This window comes from Gopherus flavomarginatus, chromosome 14 (genome assembly GCF_025201925.1).
Source record: "Gopherus flavomarginatus isolate rGopFla2 chromosome 14, rGopFla2.mat.asm, whole genome shotgun sequence".
NCBI classification, from domain to species: Eukaryota; Metazoa; Chordata; order Testudines; family Testudinidae; genus Gopherus; species Gopherus flavomarginatus.
Genome location: NC_066630.1, coordinates 27,189,927 through 27,216,535, shown reverse-complemented (window position 1 = coordinate 27,216,535; position 26,609 = coordinate 27,189,927). Strand labels below are relative to the sequence as shown.

The 26,609-nt window shown below is 38.5% G+C and overlaps 1 protein-coding gene across 4 annotated transcripts in view; it reads left to right on the top strand.

Moving 5' to 3' along the window:
• The window catches only part of ZNF423 (zinc finger protein 423), a 333,988-nt gene that overhangs the window by 224,838 nt on the left and 82,541 nt on the right, over positions 1-26,609 (top strand). For 2 of the 4 annotated variants that reach the window (XM_050922511.1, XM_050922510.1), the window contains 2 exons: positions 3,864-3,948; positions 14,346-14,435. In XM_050922511.1, coding sequence (XP_050778468.1) covers positions 3,864-3,948; positions 14,346-14,435 — 175 coding nt within the window. The remainder of the gene's footprint in view (positions 1-3,863; positions 3,949-14,345; positions 14,436-26,609) is intronic. The other 2 variants (XM_050922513.1, XM_050922512.1) reach the window with 1 other exon arrangement.

Below are 26,609 nucleotides of genomic sequence, written 5' to 3'. Positions count from 1 at the left end.
ACCTTCCACACCAGATACTTTCGAGGCCTCCAGTGGGCTCATCGAAATGAGGCTCTGGTGCCTCCGGTCCCAGCACTGGCCCCAACCCAAGTCCTGGTACCATCGAAGGGTAAACCAGCGATGTACAGAATGGCAGCCCTCAGACCAGCATCTCCACGCTGCTCAGAGTCCCGGCACCGCCACAGGTACCGATCTGACTCATGGCACCGGTTAGACTCGTGGCATTGGTCTCGCAGTCCTGATCCTTGGAGCCGTTCCCGCTCGAGGTCGCTATCGACTGCTGGGTCATGATCCCGCTCCAGATCCAGGTCACAATCAGCGACCTCATAGCACCGTTTGGACCGATGCAGTGTGGAACTCCGATCCCCGCATTGACTGTTGCACCGGCCCACGTCCCGCCACCCATCTACTTCTTGGCACTGCTCTCCATCGTGGCACCTCTCTCCATCATGGCACCGGTTGCCGGAGTGGCACCGCTCTCCATTGCAGCACCAGTTGCCGTTGCGGCACTGCTCACCAGCTCGGCATCGCTCACCAGCACGGCACCATTCATCAACGCGGCACCACTCACCAGCATGGCACCACCTTTCATCGCGGCACCACTCTACTGCCCGGCACCATTCTTCATTGTGGCACCGGTCACGATCAGCCTCCCGGCACTGATCCCTGCATGACCCGCATCTACCAAGGGACTTGGTGCCACCTTTGCTTCACTCACGCACCACTCCTCCTTGGCCGTCACGATCTCATCTTGAGACGGGGGAGGGATAGCTCAGGGGTTTGAGCATTGGCCTACTAAACCCAGGGTTGTGAGTTCAATCCCTGAGGGGGCCATTAAGGGAACTGGAGTAAAAATCTGGGGATTGGTCCTGCGTGGAGCAGGGGGTTGGACTAGATGACCTCCTGAGGTCCCTTCCAACCCTAATAGTCTATGATTCTATGATTCTATGTGTTGCTCATATCTATTCCATTGCCACCCTCCTTCTCCTCTGTCAGAGTAGCCAGCAAGAAGGAAGTGAATGGGGGGTCGGGCCGGCAGGGTCTTATATAGAACGCCATATCGGCACCACTAGGGGGGGCTCCCCAGCCGGCCCGACAGGTAGCTGCTAGGGAAGAAGTTTCCAACATCCACGCATGCGGCGCGCGCACACACCTAACTGGATTAGATATGAGCAACACATCTCGAAGAACAACAGTTACAGAAAGGTGAGTAGCCGTTTTTTCTAAGGGACCTTTCAAGGTAAAGTGTCCTGTTAACATCCCTGCAGTCATAAGACAAAAAAGTGGGGTTAGTGGGCTACAGGTTGTTGTGGAAAGCCATAAATCCAGTATCTTTATTAAGATCATGATTTTTAGTGTCTAGGAAAGTTATGAATTTAATCTCCTAGGCTTGTCTTTTGAAGGTGTTGTACAGGTTTCCTTTGAGGACAAATACTGAGAAGTCAGATGTGGCGTGATAGTTTTGGTAAAAAGAATTCACCTATGGGTGATGTGATGTTTTTGTCTTTTATCATTTTTCTATGAGAGTTCATTCAAAAGCATAGTGATTGTCTGCTTTCACCCACATAGTTGTTGTTGGGACATTTAGTGCAATGGATGAGGTACTCCACATGCTGTGATAGGCAATGCAGGACCCAAGGATTTTGAAAGGTGTGTTGTGGGGGATATTGATCACCATAGCAGTGGAGATATGTCTGCAGGTTCTGCATCTGTTTTTCTGTTAGGGTCTGGTACCACTTTGAGTTGATGGGTCATGGTCTGTGGGGAGCTTGCTTCTGATGATGAGCTTGCAAGGTTGGGGTGTTATTTTGAAGGTCAGAAGAGGGAGGTTAAGGAAAGATTTCTTTTAAGATGTAGCCCCCATCGAGTATATGTTGTAATTTTTTGATACCCCGTATGGGTTCCAGTGTGGGGTGGTCGGTGACAACTAGGGATATATGGTCAGAGGTTTTTTTCCCTCTGTATTGAAGCAGGTTCTCTTGGGCTGTTTGGATGGCCTGTTCCATGATGTGATCTACTTCTCTGGTGTGGGGTATCCTTGTTTAGCTGTGATGCTCTGAGTTCCTTTCCAAGATCTGAAGAAGAACTCTGGGTAAGCTCGGAAACTTCTCTCTCATCAAACAGAAGTTTGGTCCAATGATTGATATTACCTCAGCCACCTTGTCTCTCGAATATCCTGGGACCAAAACGGCTACAACAACACTGCAAAATATAGACAGTTGTACCTGTTATTATGGCACTGTGCCATGTTCATTAATCTCTGTCTCCAACCTGTTGCTGAGGTGGAATGTAGTTATGAAAATACTGGTAGCATCCATTTTTTTCTCTCCTCAGAAAAGTGTTCAAGGAAATTGGCTCCTGTACATGGAGGGTGAGGCAGTAACCTGCAACATTCCTCCAAATCCTTGGATTTATTACTGCTGCCCTGGAATCTGGGTTCAACACATGGGCTTTGGGGTGGAGGGAATGCAACAAGAAATAATTTAGATATAAAAATATAAACAAATGTAAATAATTCAAAGTGCTGGGGAATCAATTACACAAGTGGGATTCTACCATTAATGGCTAGTGCTGAGAACGTGGCACTGTTATTTATTTATTTATTTATAAGTGACTAGACTCACAGATTATGGGGCTGTCCACAGTAGGAGATGGAGAGGCAGGCCCTGAGTACTCATGGCACAGTGTGATAGCAGCAGAAGGAGCCACTCCATAATATTACTGTGGTAATAATTTCTTCCTAATAAACTCTATGCAGAAGGGGCCCAGTTTTTCTAAACTGCACGTGCACAAATGCGTGTGAATAATGTGAATAATGTGCACCTCATTTGTGTGCTCTGTTGCAGTATTTAAGCATACGTATTAAGCATGCAGTTATGCATTTATGTTTTAGATAATCAGTGTTTGTTCAAATGTGCATGTATTATGTATATTTTACTCAAACCCACACATGAACACATTTTAATATTTCATCATATTTTACAAATATTTAATCCAATTTATCTTTTGTAGACCTCATTAGCTCCCCTAAAAATGGCATTGGGAGAAATTGTAGAGAGATCTGTAAATCTGCACGAGTTTAGCACTGGTGTTTTTTTGTTTTAACTTGGAATTCCTAAATTGTCGAGTGCATTTTATTCTCTACAAATTATTTCTTGGATTCTTGCCTGTCACACCGCCAGAGTACACACCACTGTCAATCTAAGTACAAACCCCATTCTCCCTATTTGAATAAATGGCTTGTGTAATTGCATCTTCACATTGTCTCCTGGTTTCTGCAGCTAAGCCTCATTAGTACGACATTATGACACAGAAAGCACACAACAAACAGTGTAAGGAAATTATTTTTCATATTACTGTAGGATTTACAAGATTTTTTAATGGGAGACCTGTACAAAATATATTCACATCTTCCTTTCCCCGAGGTACTACTGGTCTTGGGCCTATTGTACTTTGTGTTTCCCTCAGTACAATACATTTTTTTTAAGTTGATCTTTTTCTGAAAGCAAACAGATCTCTTTTTAAAAGTATTTTGTTTCCCTGCACAGAAGTTTGTACTGCTATGGGTAAAATGTCAATAATAGAGGGTTTATGTCATAATCAAGTTATCAGTTTTTCATGTACTCAGCACTGAAACCCTGATTTAGGCCATCATTTGAAATTTTTGCTTTGAGATTAAAGTCCTCTGAAGGCAGGATATTAGTACATCGAGTTTTCATTAAAAAAAACTGTGCAACCTTGGTATATGGAAAAAAGGATTAGGTAGGAGAAATGTTAAGCATATGTAATGGACCATATTTTTAATCACCTCTGCTCTATGCTACAGTACAGTTTTCTCTAATCTCTTTTTGGTTATTAAACAGAAAAAGACCTATCAGTGCATCAAGTGCCAGATGACCTTTGAGAATGAAAGAGAGATACAAATCCATGTTGCAAACCATATGATTGGTAAGAAACTCTTTAAACCAGGCCTCTCATGGGCTACTTGTTTTTGTTACTCTTTTTGAAATTCACTAGTCTAATCATTTGTTAATATTCACACTGTTTTTTTAAAACTTTCAAGGCAAATGGTTTAGATGTAATGATTGTTCATTTCAAAGCTTTTTAAATGTGTGGTTGTAAAAGTGTTACTGCTGAGCTTTTTCTACGCTTTTGAATTCTCTTGTAGCATTTTCACTTATATTAAAATCAAACTTTTGACAATATCTTACATTTTATAGCATAAATTTTCCTCTCTCAATGTAAAAAGTACTTGCCAGTTGTCAACCACTTAGGAGCAATTATGCTTCAATTTTGTATGTCATGACATTGAATAGATTTAATGGCTCACATTTTCCCAGTTAAATGTGATGAATTCCTGAGGCACATTGTCAAAACAAAATGCTCAAAAAGTTATTTCAGTGCTTTTCTTTTTTTTTTTTTTCCAAACAGTTCTGGACTTTAGAAGGTTCAGCTTTTCAGATGTTCAATTTTTTTTTAAAGTAATACCTTGCTGAGATCCCTAGTATAACAAGCTGCAGTCAAGTGTTATTGTAATCTGAAGGGTTGTATTTCTGTTGCAGCTGTATGGTCATTTTCTGATAATTGCAAAAAAGTATTTTTTCCTGTCCATACAGATGTTATAAATATATGTGATGGCCCAAGAGATCAGTTTATTTTGATGCATAGATGACAAAGGAGTTTCTTATACATGTCACTTAGACATATGTTGTAAGAGATTCTTCAAGGACCCTACAGTGCACTTTATGTGTCCCATATGTGCATATGCAGCATTTATCTTAGATAAGCGTAATGGTTTTCCTAGAACAATTTTACATTTAGGAGACTGTTCTCGCCTCAATGCAAGTATGTAAGTCCCATTATCATTAATGTGAATTATGCCCAAATATTGAAGGGAGAATTAAAGACTGACACAAAGATTAAAAAAACCTCTTTATAAATGCAAGATATACACTGTCAGTCACACATAGTAGTGCTAGGCAAGAGTTTCAAGTCTGTCAAATAGAAGATTAAGATATCTAAGAACGTTAGCTTTTGTACCAGGTGTTAATGTAATCTCTGGTTTGCAGACTTGAAGGGTGAGATCCTTGCTAATTGGACCACAGTGATTTCAAACACTCCCCCCTTTTTGTTAAGAAACCTGTAAGAGAGGTCTCCTTAAGAAAGCTGATATGTGCTTTTAACTTAAGATGTAAAACGGAGGTTGATAATCAGTGATCTGAAACCGTGTAGTGCATGGGATTCTGTTATCAATGTACTGTTTTATTACAGACAGAATTGTTTTATGAAACAATTGTTATTGTTTTTGAAATAAGTAACTTCTTCATTTAACTTACAGACATATAATATATACACTTTCTACATTAATTATTGTAACATCAAATTTCTGCTCTCTCCAGTAATAACTTGATGTATATATGGTAAAGCTTGAATTCCAGTACCAGAAGTGTTGGAAACTGTGGCATTGGTAGAGGACATGTGGAGCTGAGAAAAGTGTGGTGCCTCTTTCTGGGAGGTCTGCAAATGTCAGTTTCTCAGAATTATAAATAAATTACAGTGCAAACTTCAGAAGATGGTAGAAAACTACAGGCATAGTCCCAGTATGGGTAATGGATTTCAGTTCCGTAGGACTAAGCTGTGGTAAATACTAGAGTGTGCCAAGGCACGAATTGAGTATCGCATCTGATATCAAAGGGCCACATGCTTCCCTTCCTTGAAAAACTTACAGGCTGGGAGTGACTCGGAGGAGCACCACAAGGTTCAGCTCACAACTGTCTTTCAGTTGGGTTTAGAAGATCAGAGAAGGGTTGAATAATAGAAACTCTGATGGGAAACCAAGCTTCTCTCAGGCCTTGTAGAGCCTGAGCAACTCCATAACACTCTCTGGCCTCATCTCACCCAGGAAGCATAGCTGATTTAGGGACTATTCTGCCAGTGAGTTTACTGCTGGCACTTGCACATGACTGAAGGACATTGAAGGTATGGGGAGAGCAGCTATAGCTCATTCCGCCACCAGTGACTCCGCATATGTTTTTAATGCTAATCCAGTATTTCAGAGACATGAATATCATGGACAGTGATTGCTCCTCTGGTCTGCTCATAGCCCTTCTACTCCAAAATGTACACAGCCTGTGCTGTGCCCATCCTATGGGCGAGGAGCCCTAACAATGCTTGTTTTACTCCCCTTCATATACTATAGCAGAGGAGTGCATGTGGCTCCTTATTGGTAAAGTAGCTGTCCTTATAATAAATGTAATGGGTTAAAGAGTTGTTCATTTTACACATCTAGCCCAGGTTGGTGGTGATGGAAGGGTAGTTACTATTCAGTAGCCTCTGAGAAGTGAGTTGGAGGTCTTGCTTGAATCCCAGTGGACCAAAGTCCATATTACAAAAACCACCACCATGAATTGTTACTTATTTGGAGCCCTGATAGAGAAATTAGGGATTTAAATTGGCCAGGAGTGTGCGCACCCTAGCCTTCAAGTCAGGATGGAGGTATACTGGTGCAGTTGTGTGCCAGGGAAGCTTGCTTTGTTGCAGCCCATAGTGTGTGTGCCAAGTGGCTAGAGAGGTTTAGTCACTAGATCTGACAGTCCAACATCTTTCAGCGGCACTAACTTTTTTTCCTGTCATACTCACACGCACACAAAATAAATTATAAAAGTGGCTTTCTAAACTCATTCTTTTCAAATAATAGTCAAAAAATGATCTATGCCTTGTAATAGAAGACACTTCCATAGCATGGTTAAATAATTACATTAGCACTTCTTACAATTTAGTTTTTAAACAGTGCCAAGTATTTCATCTGGTTAACTGGGCTTCATCTCCCTCTTTTACTTCTTGGCTGTATACTCAGGAGTTAGAAGCCCTGGTTGTAATGCACTAGAGTAGGTTGAAATTTTCAAAGTAGTATGGAGGAAATTTTCAACACTACTCCCATGCACTGCTTTGAAAAATTACCCTTCTGCACCCTAGCCCTTCATATCCTGTACCCAGCCACAGAAGCATATTGAGTCCCATGCAGAGTCCCTGGAGACTGAACAGACTGGATACATCCCTGGAGCAGGAATATGGTAAATGTTTTGTTTTATTTTAAGCTACGGGCTGTAGGAAGGTTTTCAGCCACAGAGTCAGGCCCCTTTAGTCGTGATTAGTTAGGAAGGGGTCTGGGGTTTTCAGGGTGGAATTTTTAGAGAGCAGAATGTCTTTGAAACATTCCACTGATTGGGGCTCTTTTGAAACATTTCTGTCCACAGAGAAAGGGGATCCCTCTTTGAAACATTTGCCAGCATTGGGGAGTCCACCCAGGAGTATATCAAAAAATGTCTGTAGTTCTTGCAGTCTCTGTACTCCTTACCTCCTATTGTGCTGACCTGACCATGTTTCAAGTGTTTCCCCTATTCCCCCACCTACCACTGCCTCTGATGTGCAGTCTCCATTAGATGCCTCCGAGGATGGGCATGCTAAGCAACTGGCTCCACCGGCGGGAGACATGAACAACCATGGCAACAGCAAAAATCACATAAAGCTCTTAATAGATCTTTCTCCTATGGCTGAGGGAGCAGTAGGACACTTGAATATTCAATCATTTGGTCACTGATAGGTCCTTGTGCCACGTCTGTGGCAAAGCATTCCCTCTAGATTTATCTCAGTGTATTTATTTATTTATTTGGATTTTTACTAGTGTAAGATAAGGTGTCCAGTCAACATAGTGGGCACCTTTATTCATTTTTATAAGTACGCACACAAATATACAGCCCAATCATCTTTGTATATTCTTCCCAGCCCCTCCCAATCTGTTGTGCGTATAAAGATCAGCATTCTTCTGGCAAACTATTTGAGAGTCATAGAGTGTAAAAATGGGCAGATTATTGTAAACTGGAATGGACTCCAGAACCTGTATTAATTTGTGTTGGGGAATACGTAAAGCAGGAGGCCCAGATTATTCATTTTACAGCTGTAAGGGACAGTAGTTGCAGTCATAGCGAAATAGCTTTGTGGTCTGGATCTTGGACTTCTTTATAGACTTAGGGCTTGTCTGCATTTACTGGGGGATCAGCGTGCGGCGATCAATGCATCGGCAATCAGTATAGCAGGTCTAGTGAAGACCTGCTAAATTGAGCGCAGATCACTCTCCAGTCCACTCCTGTACTCCACCTGAAAGAGAAGCGCAAGGGGGGTCAATGGGAGAGCGTCTCCTGTCGACATAGCGTAGTGTGGCCCCCGTGGAAGTAGATCCAAGTACGTCGACTTGAGCAACTTTATTCACGTAGCTGAAGTTGTGTAACTTAGATCGATCTCCCCCCATAGTTTAGACAAGACCTTATCATTCTCTGGCTTGGATGATGGGGAACTACCAAATTACCTAACTGTATTGATGAAGGAGGCAAAAAGAAATTTCAGTGCAAAAAACAGAAGTATGTTGCTGAGCAATGGGATTTTAATGATATTTTTGATTCAGGTAACACAGGATCCCAAACATCTGTCTAACCTAATCTGTAATAAAATGCCACTGATCCCTCCTGAATATTGTGTTTCAAGTTGTGGAATTGTTTCGCCAGAATCACAAACACATATGGAATGTATATCATGTATATTTTTTCTGTAAATGACACAAGTATTCTAAATAAAACCATGACCAAAAGTAAGAATAACTAGTATAACAAATTTGGGGACAAACCCAAAGAACTAGGATAATACACAGACTTTAAAGACAGCAGTTTGTAGAAAGTTGTTTTCATATTTAAAAGAGCTATTAATTGATAGACAACTAAATCACAGAGATAACATCAAGAGAGCAGTTAAAAGATTTGAGATTTCACAGTCAGAATGTATCTAAGAACCTTTTGGAGCATGAATCTCTTTGTTATAGTTTTCGTGGATTCAGGTAATAACAACTGTCCTACCCACGTTCTTATATGTATGTAAAGCTAGTTATTTTTTTATACTGCTGCCCATCACTGTACTATCTGAGTATATGTATTGTTAATATGAAGTGGATCCAGAAACAGAGCTTACCACACTTTACAAATGGCATCTGCAAAGGTGGAAGTATTTGCCATATGCATCTCCTTCTAGGATACAAAGACATTTCTATTGTTAGGGCTTGATCCTGGGAAGTGCTGAGTCCTCTCAACTCTCATTGACTTGGGAGCTGAGGATAGTCAGCACATTTCAGAATAGGGATCTTAATACAATAATGTGTATTAAAGGAAGGTATTAATTATTTTTTTCGTATGCACTGTTTTTTTCGTATGCACTGTTAGTTAAACATGCTGCTTGAATTCTCAGTTATTTAAATTTGCAAAACTTTGAAAGGTGCTTCTTGGTAAACAAAATTCCTTTCCATCCAGTCATGACATTGTGTCAAATAATGGAGACAAAATTGTTTGATTCTTGAAAGGGAAATGCTACTGGCCTTTGGCCAAGTATTAGGATTTGTCTACATTTATAGCGCTGCAGTGACACAGTTGCAATGCTAAGTGAAGATGCCACCTACAACGAAAGTAGAACTTGTCACGTCGACATAGGGACTCCACTTCTCTGAGAGGTGGTAGCTATGTCGATGGGAGAAGCCCTCCCATCTACACCAGGCGTTTGCGTTAGGTCGGTATAACTGTATCCCTGAGGGGTGTGGATTTTCCACACCTGTGAGTGACAGTTATACCAACATAGATTTGTTGTGTAGCCCAGTGCTGAATTAAAATGTATACATGGTAGCAATGATGATGACATTGGAACACAGTATCTTTGTAATAGCTTTCTAATGTTAAGGCAAATAAAAAATGTGCCAGATTGTTTTTAAAGCATTAAATGCAAATGATAAACGATAACATATTTCTGGACTTAACAGTTGAATGTGTGAATTATTTATGAACACATTAAGAATTCAAAATATATTTGTAAAACTTTCATATTTTAAAAGCATGTTTTAAGTGTTGCTCTTTTAATGCATAGTTGCAAGTACAACCCTTATACGTTAATGCAGTATTTGATTTAAACATCTAATTCTTTATGGATTTCTTTTAATTAATAAGTAGTACTGGAATCACCTGTTAAGGCAGCTGTCTACTATTTAAAGTTGGTTTTAGAAAGAAAAAATTGGTATACAAACTTTTATGAGCTACATACATTCTGTTTAGAAATGTGTATTTGGGCCTTGATCCTCATATGTGCTTTGCCTATATAAACCCCTGGGTGTGCATGGAATACTGTTGTCCTAAATGTGGCTCTATGCCTGTGCAGGCATCTGTCTACACGGAACTTACTGCAGGATTGAGGGTCTTAGAATGCAATATGTATTATATCTATACGCCTAAATGTAATTGTTGGCCTACCTAAAGCGCTTGTTTTGAGTTTTACATTAGTTCTGTGTTATTGTTGTTAATAATAATAAATCATGATTTATGTAGATACTTAAATAACACAGTGGTAAGCGTGGTACATATGTACTAGTAGATAGGAGGGTATAGCACTGTAAATGTACACCACTGATAATTAAACTATTAATAGTTAATGGTGTAGTTTCATTCACGGCCAGAGCTCAAACTCCCATTGACTTTAGCAGGGAATGTCGGGCCCTAATAGAATCCAATACCTAGTTGGCTTCCTATTTTAAAATGGTCTTCATAATTGTACATTTTAGCCCTCCTTTTCTTTCTGCCACATGGAAAATTTGTTGCTAGAAATATTAATACCTTTGTCATCCAGATACACAGTGTCCCTATGGTCTCTTACAATTGTTATCTATGCATATTTGTTCCTAGAAATTACTCTATTTCATGAAAATGTATTTTGTTTTGCTTGTCTATCTACCAGGAAAGAAATAGCATTTCCCTTGATATATTCGTTCAGATTTTCCTTTTGCATTTTTTCATTTCATTTACACCTTGCATAATAGTAGTTCAGTTTTCACTGACATTTTTATAGCTGCTATGACAACAATCCTGTTTTGCATGATACATGCATAATCGTCTGTGATCACAGTTTTATATCGCTTTCATTCTCTCTCAACCGTGTTAAGATTCCTTTTTGCCCTTCAACCCAGTTTTCATATGTAGCTATGATTAAACTCGTTTAAACATTTTCCTGGTAGTTTCATATTTATTCATAAAGGGGAGCAGTTGATAAAACACCTTTTCTGTAATCAGTCTGAGTTTTAAGTCTGATGTTTCTTCAAAGTTATCATTAACAAGCATCTCAATCAATTCACAGCCTTTCAACATCTGTTAACTAGTGTGGCAAAAATGACTCTTTCCAGTAAACTTTGGTGTGTGTAAGCTGTGATATTTTGATACTGTAACTTGTTCTTCACTTTAGTGGTATTGTTAACCTTTAAAATTATTGTATTAAAAAAAAACAAAACACCAAACCTACCCCCTAAATTAAAAGAAACAAACAGAATTGTATGTAGCAGTCTGCAGAGCTACTTTCTGCCTGTTTCTTGGATTATTTGTACATGTGTGGACACATATCTATGAATATAAGTGCACACATTCTTCACAGAGTCCCTCTCCACCAACCCTGAAGTTGAAAAAGAAGGTAAGTTCTCACCATATGGAATTTTGGTTCTACCTACGGATGGCAAAATGACTCTACTTTTTCCCACTATAAAGGTCAGCACCTCAATTTCCCATCAGACCTTTCTCCCTTTCTCCTGATTTTAAAAAACAAAGGATCAGAATCTTCCAATAAACAAAGCTCCATCATTTTTGGGTCTGTTCTTCAGACTTTTCTAGAGTGATGCTGCAAAGGCATCTTTTGCTCTTTACATGAATTTGTTCATTACTTTTATTTCTGCAGGATGGTTTATTTCCTCACATTTTAATCCTGCTTCTTTGAATTGTACAGAGTTTTGCCTTCAATGGCACCATTGCTTGCTTAAGAAATTAACCAATTTACTAAATAATTGAGATCCTAAGCAATAACAAAATGATTTCTTTAAAGTGTGGCATCTGAGACATGAGATATTTGATTTCCCTTGTCATGAAGGATTTCACTTTGAAGTTATATTTTCTCTATTAAAATGTTTTTCATATAGTTTTCTCTTTTATTAGGAAAGCTTATAGACTCTGCATCACTTTTGGATAAAGATGCTGAAAGGAACCAATTTTTAGATTAAATTAAAACTGAATTAGACTAAGTTAGACTTCATTGTCTCTAAACAGTGAAGAAATTAAGAATTAAAGATAGCATCCATCAACAGGATGAATACTTAACAAAATAAAAAATTCCTAAAACTTGACATTACGTTCCCTTTAATCAGTTCCTGCTACCACTAATTGCACATGAGCAAGAATGATCTAATCAAAGGGGATAACCTCTTCCTGTGAGAAGATTGTCATTTCTGTGGTTATAAAGTATGTAGAGAAGATTGTAGAGGTCCTAGAACAGCAGCAGTTGCATTCTCTCTTTGATATAAAAGAACCATATTGTACGCCACCACATCTACAGGTTCCACTTGTTTATACTGTAATTCTATGTACAGCTTTTGACTCTCCTTTGTCCCTGTAGCTTTGTACCAATTCTGCCTTGAAATCTAGGTGTTTCTGATGTTTTAACAGGCAGTTTGCTGTTAACAGATAACTAATGCTTTTTCTTGGAGAAAGAAGATTTCCCTGTTCTTCAAGTCCTGCCAAACCAGTGGTGCAGTTTTTAATGCCTTCTCATCCAAAGCTACAAGGAAATCAGCTACCAGTTCAGTTTCTTCTCCTGTTATGGAAAACATCTGTATTTGAATAAGAGGGTTATCAAGTTATGTTACTGAAACTTGTCTGATCATCCGATGGACAAATCAGAATTTTTGCCTATTAGATATAGGTCTAGCTTCATTTTCGATGGAACTCCATTTTACTTTGAAGGGATACATTTGGTGCACTGTCTTTAAATAAGGATCAAATTAAATGGCAGTGCAAATCTTGGGGAGACTTATAACTGGTCTTTTAAGTCAGGAGACTGCCCATTACAAATGTTCATTAGATCATTGTGATGCGTCATACTTGACTAGCAAGTTGGATCAGGTATAATTTTTCCCTCCTTCCTCAGAGACAAAAATATTATTTCATATCCTCCTGAGTAATCAGAGTACTTTCTTTCCTGGTCATTCTTTAGTGTAGAGAGAAACTTTTCAACAGCAAGAATTTCATGCACATTATTCTGACATATAAAGAGCATTTTAATTCTTTTAAATGCTACTATGTATTTCAATACACCTTTGAATCATCATTTTCTGTCAAGTTCTTGGTGCAGAGAGAACCAATTACCTCTGCAGTAGATACCATACATGTTTGGTCACTTATATTTTGGATTTTTGTAGTGGAAACTCTTTATGGGTCAACTTATTAGTAATTTTGGCAACTTTCTGGCCTCTTTAAGGAATCAAGAGATTTCCACTTCATGTTATTCTCTCTTTAGATTATTCCAGATTGATGTCTATGTACTGTTCTGGTTTTGAATTGGCAGATTCAATTCCTTTAAATTTGCTTTACTAAAAAATTTATTTCTTGTGGTCCTGTCTCTAAGCAGGAAGGTTCTAACAATTGCCTCCATGTCTTCAGTTGAACTTTGAGAAAGAAGATTTTAGTTTCATTATCAGACTTTCCTAAGGTAATATCAGATTTTAAATGAACCAGTAACTCTGTTGATCTATCATAATCAGTCCACATTTCTTTAGAGACAGTTTTCATTCTTTGGATGTCAGGCAAAACATTGACTCTTACCTTGGACTAATGATGCTATTTTATGACTCAAAAGCATTATTTGTACTATTTTATTGGCTAGGGAAAGACACAATGCATCCAAATACCACAGTTTCCAGGTGGATCAAGGCTTATGCAAGAATACTTTGAACAACAGATCTTGAGTCTCTCCATACTGCATGAAGCTTTATTCTGCTGGGAGTTATAAGCAATTCTCAGATGGAATGTACCTTTTGGAACATTAAAGAGTAGCAACTGGGTCAAATGTACACATTTTTCCTACCCGCCATAAACTTGTATTAACTTCTGCAGCAAATTCACCTTCATTCATAGGATCTATCTGATACTATAGTCATTTTAAGGTAAGGGGCTATTGCCTGCTTGTATTGTCACATTTCTATATGGTGAGGACTGAACTTCTTTTCCAACTCCTAGATTGGTGAAGAGGGGAGGTATGAAAAAGAATAATTACTTACTAGTAATGGTGTTTTCTATAGTCCTCCTCTTCACCAACACACTTTCTCCTGCCTCCCCTGAATCTCTTTCCTCTTTGTTTTGTTGTCTTGGAATTAACCCATGCACTGGGGGTAAATGAGGTGCTGACCTCACAGGGAAGAGTTGAGTCTTTTTACCTCCTGTTTCCTGTAGGTGCAGCCCAAACCCCATATGGTGAGACGTTACCATCTTTTCCAGCTCCTGCACTGGTGGAGAGGAGGACTATGAAAAATGTCACTGCAGGTAGGAAATAAAGTGTATGCTGAATTTTATGTGTGTGTAAACAGTTAGGTCTGTAGTAAATATAACCATGCCCAGAGGTTAACCTTGCCTTTAGATGCAGAGTCATGTGTTGTCTTATGTATGCTCACCATTGCCTATCAAAGAATAAGATCAGCGCCTTTGATTATAAAGTTGTTGTGTAATTCTTAAACTAACTGTTGTACAGTTGTAAAAATTGTTGTTTTTCATTCAGTTATGCCAGAGTAAATCCATGGACTCTAGGTTTTACTCCAGAATAACCAAATGCAGCTTCGCTCCATGTGTTAGGGGATCAGCATCAGCTAGTATCAACAGCATGTCATTTGTTACAGCTGTCATTTGCTAATTCTGCGTCTGTGATTTATATCAAGAGAGAAATGTCTGCAACTAAAATATCAAGTAATGAAAGATCATGCAATGAGCAGTAACTGGACAGTGCTGAACAAAACTGTAGCCAGATGTAAGTGGCTGATGTTCTGTGACATGGTCTAATTCTTAAGATATTTAAGAAATAGTTAAAGTGAAAGAAATATACATAGGAATTTTGTCATGACCAGAATAGGATTTTACACCCAAAATTCAGGACTGTCACAAAAGAAAAAAGATCTTAAAAAATCTAGTGTTAATAGGTTCCCATTTATAGAGAAAAAAAAAGGCATGGAAAGAGTTTATTTTTAGAGGAATAACACTACTATGTGAAATTGATTAGATGCTGGCTGTAAACAAAAATGAAACTATCTTGTTTTCAATGTACTTGGACAACAAAGTGCAAAAATGATCACATATGGTGAAAAGTAAATTTTCTAAAAAATATTTTAGTTAAACTCTAAAGAGTTATATTGATAACACTGGCAAAGAAACAGTTTATTTTTTTCAATGAATCTATACCTGACAATAATGCTTTAAAAGCAAAGTGTCTTATCAGCACAAAGTAAGAAATTTCAGAATTTAGAAGGAAAATTTTTTTTGTCACTTTGGCAATTATCCTAATTCACAGAGATGTCTTAGTCTGCAGTTTAGGTGGAAAAGTCTGAATGTTCTTGCTTAAGAATGTTTTTAAATCTTACAAATCTAGTAAATTTTTGTAGCTGAAATGTATGCGAGAGGCAGAAGACTTTAAAAAAAAACCCACTGTGTATTAAAACCCATGAATTACTTATAGTTCTGATAATACAGAAATGTTTAAAACATACACCGCAGCTGTTAAATATGTTGATAGAGAATTATTAAAATTAAATATGGATTCTTGCCATGACTCTTAACAGCACCTTTAAATCGATAATGATTTATTTTGTCAGTGTTGGAGGCATTAGTGTCTATTGTCAAGGCCTTTAATGCTTACAGCTTTTCCAGGTTTGGCTAACAGGCCATTTGGAGCCATTACACTCACATGCCAAAAACTCCTAATGAAGTTGTTGATGGAAAAAACTTACTGCACCTGCTTCATAACCTGTTTTTAAACCGAAATAGGCAGTTGTTTTTAAGTGCCACTGCCAAACTGCTCAACAATGTTGAGTGCAGCAACTCTGGAGGTTGGTGCAGAAAATCAAATGTCATAAACTACCCAGTCTTGAATGCTTTGTGAAACTGTAATCCCTGAAATCTGAAATGTCTGTGTAACAACTTTTGTTTTGTTTTTGTTTTAAAGATACTTGTGTGATGCAGTCTTGTAAGCCAAATTTCAACAATTCAGAGCAAGGGCATGGTTACTTGTAAAGCTATGGCTCAGTATGCCTTGGTTATTATCCCTGCAAATAAGGTTCTTTCCCCCTTTAAGTGGAAATATCCATAAGACCATTAACGACAGCGAGCATGGTGATATCACTCTTGCATGTTTATTTTATGTAAACTTTAGTTATGAAAAAAACATTTTGAGACAAAAAATATATCTATGAAAGGGTGTTGTCCAATAACCTATTTTTCTTGTGGTTAAATTGAGGGAACTGCTGCTGTTTGCAATCTAGGAATGTGGTGAAACCACATCATTGTACACAACATTTTATTTGGGTAGAGGTATTCAAAGTGGTAATGCTCCATGAAATTTATTAACAGGAGAACTTGTTAAATTCAGCAAAATTCATCTGATGTGGAGCCCTGAATAAGAAACTATAGTTTAAGTTTCCATAGTGGATTATCAAAGTGTATTTTGAATGAGTTCTGGGCAAAAGTTGTATTCTTTGTGGATGTCTGCTTTCTAATGAGCATGCGACTCACTTTAATCTAGATCTAGACTTTGCAGGTGCAAGTTCCCATACTTCTAGTAAAAGTATGGGCTGTGCATCCAGGTTTAAAACCAGTGTGCACCTGCAAGTCTTAAGAGATAACTTGAGCCCCACAAATGAAACATACATAGTTGTTCAACCGAGTTCCGTTATGCACCTTACCTCCAGTAAAATATGCTGCAATCTTTACTCAGGTGAGGGGCCCTTATTCACATGTGTGGTCCCATGTGAAATCAGTAGAACTACTTACATAATTATAGACTAATGATGTGAGTGAGTGCTGCACGATCCAACGATTAAAACCTAATCAACTTAATTTCTATCCTCTTCCCCAATTAGGCTTTGATCCTGACACTTTTACTGCTCTGTGTAGTCCTTTAGAGTTCAGTGGGATTTCTTCTGGTAGTAAGCACTATGCACAGAGTAGTTTTTTCAGGATTAGAACCAAGCAGCCTCCTCTGAGCTAAAGACAGAGGTATTTTTAAATAAAACTTACACATCATTTTGTCATAGAATTTAAGGCCAGAAGGGATTGCTAGGTCATCTACTCTGGCATTATTGATGTTAAACAAAACGATATTAACTTCAGCTCTGATCAGAAAATGAAATCTGATGAGGGGGAAACCCTTAAAACTGTTGGGGGAAAGCTATCATTTTCAGACTTTAAAGCCAGCATCAGCTGCCAATTGAGAGCTGAAAATTTAATAACTTGATAGTTTCATTTAAAGTAGACACAAGAATATCCCCCTTCCCAGTCCTTCCCTTGCCAAGTAAACATGGACGTGAGTGAATAAAGGCTAACACTGATGACTATATGTTTAATCAGACCAGATAATTTCTGATCCGATTTTAGCATGACACCGAGTAAGGGAGTCGTAAGCCTTAGTGTCACAATCATCAGCTGTTCTAAAAAACAAAAGCTACATGTGCTAAGAACACTTCAGCAAAAAATCTCCGACTCCTAACACTTGCAGGTGTGCACATTGGGTTGCATTGGATTTCATATCTGCCTGTGTGCGTTCTGTCTGGGCTACTGTTAATGTAAGTTAGTTCTCACTGGTGAAATGCTGTTCGCATGCTGTTCCTCTCCGATCAGGTTTAATGTCATTTTGGGCTTGTTTCTTGTGTAACAGGGCTGGAATTTCTTATTTCGGTTCCTGTTTGCAGTGTGTGTTAGCTCAGCCTCTTGTTCCTTTGCCAAGCTGGCAGAGCATGGGGGTTGACTTCCTGTGCAGATGATGTAAAAGTGATTCTGTGATTCTTCCTCTGCAGCCATTGGGAGATAAAAACCAGGACAGTGGGGATTGTAAAGAGGAAGCCAAATTATATGTATAATATTAAAGTGAGTGCGTTTGTGGTTTTGCTGTTCTCCAGGGTTTTTCACAAGTAGAAAAACATGAATTAGCATTTTACATTTCCATATATTGACTGGCAAAATAGCCTCCTCTCAATTAAGACCTATAGCTTTTTGGGATATATACAACAATTTTATAAAATATTTACAGCAAGATTTGCATTTTACACAGTATTACAATTTTTCTTGTGTTTTAGCAGAAAGGGCTGAGGCCTAAGAGAGGAAATGCATTCAGTGTATCAAGAAGAGAAATCTAAAACTGGATTTAGAAAGGTCCAGAGTTGATTATTATTTCCAGTAATTTCTAAGGTTAATTTTGCCAACCAGCTATTTGTTATATCCTCTTTAAGGACTATGTTCCTTATGCAGATCTATGATTTTCCCTGTAAAGCTGGCTTTGGAAGAGACTGTTTTTAGCTTTGTGCTAGACAGATAAGTAGAACATTTTTCCCCCCAAATGTATATGCGTGCTGTAAAGAACATAGCTATTTCCTGGATAATTTGCAGTTGTATATTTTATGTTAATTTCACCAAAAATATTGCACCCCTGCCAGGTTTAGTAGAGGCTCACTGTGATATGAATAATTTCTAGTGAATCATTTTTTTTCTTCATTTAAGATTTGGCACCTTTTTAAGATTTTAATAATAGCAACAAGGAGGAAGATTTAGAACAAGTGAAACATTAGAGCCAAAGAAACTCACGTGGAGCACTAATGTAAAATAGCAAGAATAATTACATGGAAAACAGTTTCCACAGATGTTTTTCCTTGTAATGTAATAACTATTTACTAAACTGTTTATTTTAGACCCTCGGTTTACAATAAAATATTTATACATGCTCTTCTGTAATAAAAAAATATTGACAAAATACTATAGAGATTTTAAAAAAGACCATTAGTATTTCTCTGTCTAGAAAATGAACACAACAGAAGTTGTATGTGTCATTTTTCATGCACAGTATTTTGAGAGGTTTGGGGTATTAATAAAATAACTGTCACTAGCTGGAGTACTCACCTTGAGCTAACAGATAAGAAATTGGTGTGTATAAAAATTGAGCCACAACATATTGCAGAGCATGAAGGCTAGCACTCTAAGGACTCAGAAGAAGTATGTCTCTTCCTTTTAATAGAAAAACATAATCTTGCCCTTAGAGTGTTAAATAATAAACCTACCTCCCATAAAAGTAAAATCTGTCTATATTACGAAGAAGATTAAAGTTTAAGATGATAAACCATAAATATTGTTATTAATCTTTGTATATAAATGCATATGTATTAATACTCATACAATAAAGATTATTGGAATATTTAGACTTATTGCTTCATCTTGTCTGCACCAGATTTATAACATGATTAATTCAAAAGGTTATTAGCATACGTTTACTATGTGTATACATTTATGTACAGTGAATATATATTTATGCATGATAATGTTAAAAAGCACTATAGAACCTAATAGGCTTGTCTACATAAATATATAGCATAAATGAATCATATTTTCAAACTTCCATGATCTTGCCTATTAAAATCTTTAACACGTTAGTATTTCTTAATGTGTAGTATCTTGCCTCCCCATTTCACCGTGAAGGAAAATGTTTTTTTCTTAGAAATGCTTTCCCACCCTTTAATTGAGTATCTAAAGCATATCATAAGACCAGTGGTCCATTGTATATAAAAAAGTAACTTTTGGGAGGGAGGTGGGGAGGGAAAAACAAGTCCAAAACATCACCATCTCTTTGTGGAGTGTAGGTGGGCCCCAAACATCCCTTTAGAGCTAAGCAGCACCAAACTTTGGAGAGAAATGGAATCCAAACTCAGAGTCAGATTTTGTGGTTAACTTTTAAAAGAAACATAGACACCACGATTTGGGGAACAGAAAAGGTTCAAAATCTGGAACTCAATCCAAATTTGGCAGCTCATTCTCCATTTTCAAGTAGATAATTCCCTTACATTTCTGTCTTAGTATATGGGTGAACTTTATAATTGGAGAAGAAGCTATATGATTTGTAGCAGCCTGGCGAAATCATCTTGAAATTTAAAATATACTTGCTAGCCCTTTATCTTGGAAATTGTTGTTTATAAAAAAACTAAAGATACTTTATTTTCCTATTTACAAATATTCATTCTGAGTGAATGAGCAAGTAGAATTTTGTCAGGTTGTGTTACAGAGTGCACAAAAATAGATAGTCTAGAGAAGAAAACTGCTAGCTTGAGAACCAAAACTGAACAAAAGAGGGAGCTGAGAAATCTAAAATGCTCAGTTTTAAGACAGGATAATCATGGTTAACATATATTTCCAAATTCTCTGTTTTGTTATAGACATTTGTTTCCATGCCTGTTTTATACACACACCCATATGTATATGGGGAGTGTGTACAGGCATATTGTGCCAGGCATTCTGTATATGAAGACACTCATATTCTCTTGTTCTCCCATGTCCCTTCTCCCAAATATCTGCACTGTGGAATTTAATCAGAACTGCTTTGTAATAAGTGCATACTTATGACTTCTTAATAAGGTTACTCTTATCAGAGGAAAATAAATAATGCAATTGGCTAATCAGTGCACTATTTTTAGTAGAGTAGAACAAAGTTTAGTTCTTGGCTGTTAGCTTTTTGGTACCTTCCTGCTTGAGAAATGTTGATACACTGTGGAATGTTGCCATGTTATGCAATTTTTAAAAACATGCTACTCCTTTTGAGTCTTCAGGCAGCAGTAGGGTCCAAAGTTAGTGTTAAAGCAGACAAAGGAATTTGAACTTGGAAATCAGCATTACTGTGCACATACCAATTTTTTCTCCAAGAACTCTGTTATTGTATAAACTGGTGATTTTGTTTTTAAATTATATTCTGGAGGGTGTTGACATCCAGAATTATCTAGGAAGTACTTTAATATCTATGCAATATTAGCTTGCTAGTTCAAGAAGTGAAGTGGTTACAAGTGTTGCAATTTTGGTTGGAGTTCAAGATTGACCTCTTGTTTATTTCAGAGTGTTGGAGGTATTAGTAAATTATTACATGCTTTCTGTGTGTAAATTAGTTTAAATTAAAGTAAATTAGCCAATTCTCTTCCCCAGTATCTTTGTAAAGGCCATTTACTGTTTATTGCAGTAGAAGTCATTATCCACTTCAGTGATTTTGGAAAAAGAATACATCTGATTCAGTTGCATGGGTGTGAGTCACCTATGTAATTGAGGGCAAAATTGGACCCTCTCTCTTTCCCTGAGATATCAACTTGTAATCTAAGGGTACGTCTACACTACCCGCCAAATCGGCGGATAGCGATCGATCTGTCGGGGCTTGATTTATCGTGTGTAGCGTAGACGTGATAAATCGATCCCCACTCACTCTCCCATTGACTGCTGAACTCCAGCTCAGCAAGATGTGGAACCAAAGTCAACGGGGGAGCTGCGGCGCGCTGCGAGGACGCGAAGTAAGTAATTTTAATGCGATCTAAGATACTTCGACTTCAGCTACGCTATTCTCGTAGCTGAAGTTGTGTATCTTAGATCGATACCTCCTGCCTCCCCCCACAGTGTAGACCAGGCCTAAGGGCATTTCTGCATGAGGAGTTATTCCTGATGACCTGTTCCTGAGCAATTCCATGTGTGGACACACTTATTCCAGAATACGTTCCTTGTTCTGAATTAGTTTAATCCATTTATAAAGGATTAAACTAATTCAGAATAGGGCACTCTTCTTCTGGACTAAGAGCATCCACACACTGAATTAATCAGGAATAGTTAACTCGCTTTAAATTCACAATCTATTTTGGTCCAGATTAATTCCATGTAACAAGCCCTGAATGTCACATTAAGGTTTCTGTAGCTTCCTCTTACAGGCACAGGTCAAAACTCTTCTCAGTAGATCTTGACTAATATTTTGCACTCTCAGTGCATAGATCTCTCATTAACCTGAGTGGGAGTTTTGTGCTCGTACATAAAGCAGAAATGTAGGAGGTGAGATCCACCATGCAGATCCAAGAGGAGATTAGGAACTTGCCACTTAAATCAGACAACATTATCGGTGTTGCAGTGTGGAAAAATTGCACATAAATGGGTGGATAAAGGAATATTACAGGAAAACACGTATAAAAGAGGACTTTGTGGAAAGAGTAGATTTTTCTGAAGTACACATGGTGAGAGTTATAATGGAGACATTTTTTAACATTCTCATATAAAATTCACCTAGTATCCTTACCATACTTTTGAACATAATGAATAAACTAGTAAACGACATTATTTTAATAAACTGTTGGCTGTTAGCTCCTCTTCCGTTTTATCAGAAAACTAGTCCAGAGGAGTGGATTTTGCCGAAGAAACTATCTCCAATTCATAGATTCATAGATTCTAGGGTCAGAAGGGACCAATGTGATCATCTAGTCCGACCCCCCGCACAAAGTAGGCCACGGAACCCTACCCATCCACTTCTATATCAAACCCCTAACCTATGTCTGAGTTATTGAATTCTTCAAATTGTGGTTTGAAGACCTCAAGCTGCAGAGAATCCACCAGCAAGTCACCCATGCCCCAAACTGCAGGGGAAGGCGAAAAACCTCTAGGGCCTCTGCCAATCTGCCCTGGAGGAAAATTCCTTCCCGACCCCAAATATGGCGATCAGCTAAACCCTGAGCATGTGGGCAAGACTCACCAGCCAGCACTCAAAAAAGAATTCTCTGCAGTAACTCAGATCCCATCCCATCCAACATCCCATCCCATCCTATCCAACATCCCATCACTGACCACTGGGCATACTTATCTGCCGATAATCAAAGATCAGTTGCCAAAATTAGGCACTCCCATCATACCATCCATTCCATAAACTTATCAAGCTTAATCTTAAAGCCAGATATGTCTTTTGCCCCCACTACTCCCCTTGGAAGGCTGTTCCAGAACTTCACTCCTCTAATGGTTAGAAACCTTCGTCTAATTTCAAGTCTAAACTTCCTAGTGTCCAGTTTATACCCATTCGTTCTTTTATCTACATTGGTACTAAGCTTAAATATTTCCTCTCCCTCCCTAATATTAATCCCTCTAATATATTTATAAAGAGCAAGCATATCCCCCCTCAGCCTTCTTTTGGCTAGGCTAAATAAGCCAAGCTCTTTGAGTCTCCTTTCATATGACAGGTTTTCCATTCCTTGAATCATTCTAGTGGCCCGTCTCTGAACCTGTTCCAGTTTGAATTCATCCTTCTTAAACATGGGAGACCAGAACTGCACACAGTATTCCAGGTGGGGTCTCACCAGCGCCTTATATAATGGTACTAACACCTCCTTATCTTTGCTGGAAATACCTCGCCTGATGCATCCTAAAACCGCATTAGCTTTTTTAACGGCCATATCACATGACGGCTCATAGTCATCCTGTGATCTATCAATACCCCAAGGTCCTTCTCCTCCTCTGTTGCTTCCAACTGATGTGTCCCCAATGTATATCTAAAATTCTTATTATTAATCCCTAAGTGCATGACCTTGCACTTTTCACTATTAAATTTCATCCTATTACTATTACTCCAGTTTACAAGGTCATCCAGATCTTCCTGTATGATATCCCGGTCCTTCTCCGTGTTAGCAATACCCCCCAGCTTTGTGTCATCCTCAAACTTTATTAGCACATTCCCGCTTTTTGTGCCAAGGTCAGTAACAAAAAGGTTAAATAAGATTGGTCCCAGAACCGATCTTTGAGGAACTCCACTAGTAACCTCCTTCCAGCCTGACAGTTCACCCTTCAGTACGACCCGTTTTCTCTTGGAACTATACTTCTAGAATTTTTAAAGGTTTATGTCTTTGACAACTCACATTTTCATTTTAGTTTTTCATTCGCTGCTCCGGATTTATATTAATTTTGCAGCATTCATTGAAATTGATCCTGCCCTTTTATATAATTTGCCAGCATGAAATATTACTTCAAAGATAAGCTTTGTTATTACATGCTTAATCTTGAACACTTGTCTTATTTGGTAAGAACAATTTTTGAGAACGAGGCAAAGAGGAGTCTACTACTGTGGTTTTAAAGCAGCTGTAACTAGAGCAGCCCAAGTTGGTTTACAGAGATTGGCCTCTCCTCAGTTTGCCATTGCAGCAGCTGGACTTCATTAAGCACTAGTGTTAATTATTGGGAGACCGTTTGTTCCATATGTGTGCAGAAACACTTGGGGTAACACACAAAGAAAGGTCACCTTGAAATGGAAGCTTATAGGAAAAAAATAAAAAGGACCAGGACTGCTACTGATTTCATAACATTTTTTACTCCAAGCTGATTTCTGAAAATGAAGAGAGAACGCTGCAATGTGGCCATAAGGAATTTTTTTAACTGCTTGGTATTTTTTTTGACTGTGCTGAGGAGGATGCAGGCATGGTGCTAGACTAATGTGCCCTGGATTAACGCACATGGAAGACATTAATGTTGTCTTTTCTGTAATTTGTGTGTGTGAAAATTCCCTCTTTATCCTCTACAACTTTCAGGCCATATATTGTATGGTTCGAGGAGGAGTTATTAATAACTGCATATACTGTAAATAGATTCCATGGAGAAAGCCTGTTAGGGGAAAAATGTTTAAGGGGATGAATGTCGCAAAGAACAACGTGAAACACGTGGCAGCTTACAACAAGTATTGCTTGGAAATGTTGTCCCTCAGAGCTGGTGACATTCAGGAAAGTGGGCTAAATTCAGCCCTGATGAAAGCAGGTGTAATTATATCCAGCCCAGTCTCCGTTCACCCACTTGCATCAAAGCTCAGTTTAGCCTGTATACCTGGATAATTGTTAAACAGAAACAAGGTGGGGAGCACCAAGGGAGGGGGAAAGTGAGACTGGAGGAGAATTAGGTTATTACATTTCCTCCTTAATTCTTCATCAGGGCTGCTGCCTGTATTTTCTACAGAAAAATCAATGCATTCTGATTCTGTAATTTCCCATGGTGCCTCACTCAGAGCACAGTGTGCCATGGGAGGTGACATATCCGGTCATGGCAGCTTGAACTATTTTTCCAGTGAAAGAATTCATTGGAATTTCACAACTTTTGCATGCTTTTGTGAAAACACTCATTTGTGTTTGCGCCAACCCGCTAATGGCGGATGCCGGGGTTTGTGAATCCCACCTACATTCGGTGCTCGTTATGGCATGGAATGTGCCGTTAATAATGCATCTGTGAAACTCAGCTGTGAGGGAGCCAAGTAATTATCCCACCGTAGCGTTCTCTGCTTCAGTGTCATCACAACTGGGGCTTCATTAAAAGTCCTAACAGTAGAGATGTTGTGTGGTGCAGCCTGTATATATATTTTTTCATTTAAATTATCAGGAATGCCATGGCTCAGAGGTAATTTGACTTTTTGAAACCGTGGAGCCCCTGTGAATTTCCTTCCTCCTCTCCCTCTCACTGCCGCACCAGCTGATCAGCCCCAGAAGAACAAAAGGTTTATCTGAAGCTATGAAGCATATATTCACCAGCTTCTGGCGTCTAGATAAAAAAAAATCAAAGTACTCCATTGAACATGTTAATACTGAGCAAAATGCACACAGCCAGACACTAAACCTTTACAGGGATTTAAGCATTTGAAAAGTGATACTCTGATCAGGTCTAGAGTTAGTTTCCTTAGCATAGAGTAAAGCAGTATTGTAAAATAATATAGGTTTTTAAATCAATGGAAAGCTTAACATTTCCCCCCTCCTCTTTTGTTTTATTGCTTTATCTGGTTTCTATCAGGCAGGCAGTCTTGGGTAAAGGGGAGGTATTTTGCTCTTTTGATACCGTATTCCTCCAGTAGAATATACAGTATGAACTTCTGAAATAAAAATAAATACTAGATAGCAATAATGAAAGGATTGCTGGCTTCTTACAGCTCTCTAAGAGAGTTGGGACAGTTTTAAAAATTATTAGTCTGGTTACTTTCGTCTTTCTCTTCTACCAGCTTTCTTTCCCTAGTTGCTCTCCTCTTGTTTTATAATCCTCACCTTTTTCTTTGAGAGAGTCCAGGGCTGTTACAGTACCCTGACATTCTTGCCAGTGGGAAGCAGAATCAGGTCCTTAGTATGCTACAGATAAATCTATTCTGAGTTGTCTCTGGCATAAATCTACCAGCTTGGTGAACATTGGAGATCCTCTGTGTTTCCATCCTACCTGACTACAACAGCAAACCCCATGCTGTTTTGGTCAAAGGTTGATTAAACAAAGAAATAGAGTGCTTGCTAGTTTTATCTTCTAATTTGAAGAACTGTGGCCTAGATTTTGCAGTCTTAAGAGTGGCCACACTGGGTCAGACCAATATCCTGTCTTCTGATACTGGCTAGTGCCAGATGCTTCATAGGGTATGAACAGAACAGGGAAATTATCAAGTGATTCATCCCCTGTCATCAATTCACAGATTCTGGCAGTTAGAAGTTTAGGGGTTGCATCTCTGACCATGGGGTTGCGTCCCTGATCATGTTGGCTAATAGCATTGGTGGATGTATCCTTCGTGAATGTATCTAATTCTGATTTGAACCTGGTTATACTTTTGGCCTTCACAACAACCCCGGCAACAGGTTCCACAGATTGGCTGTGCGTTGTAGGATGAACTATGTCCTTTTGTGTGTTTTAAAC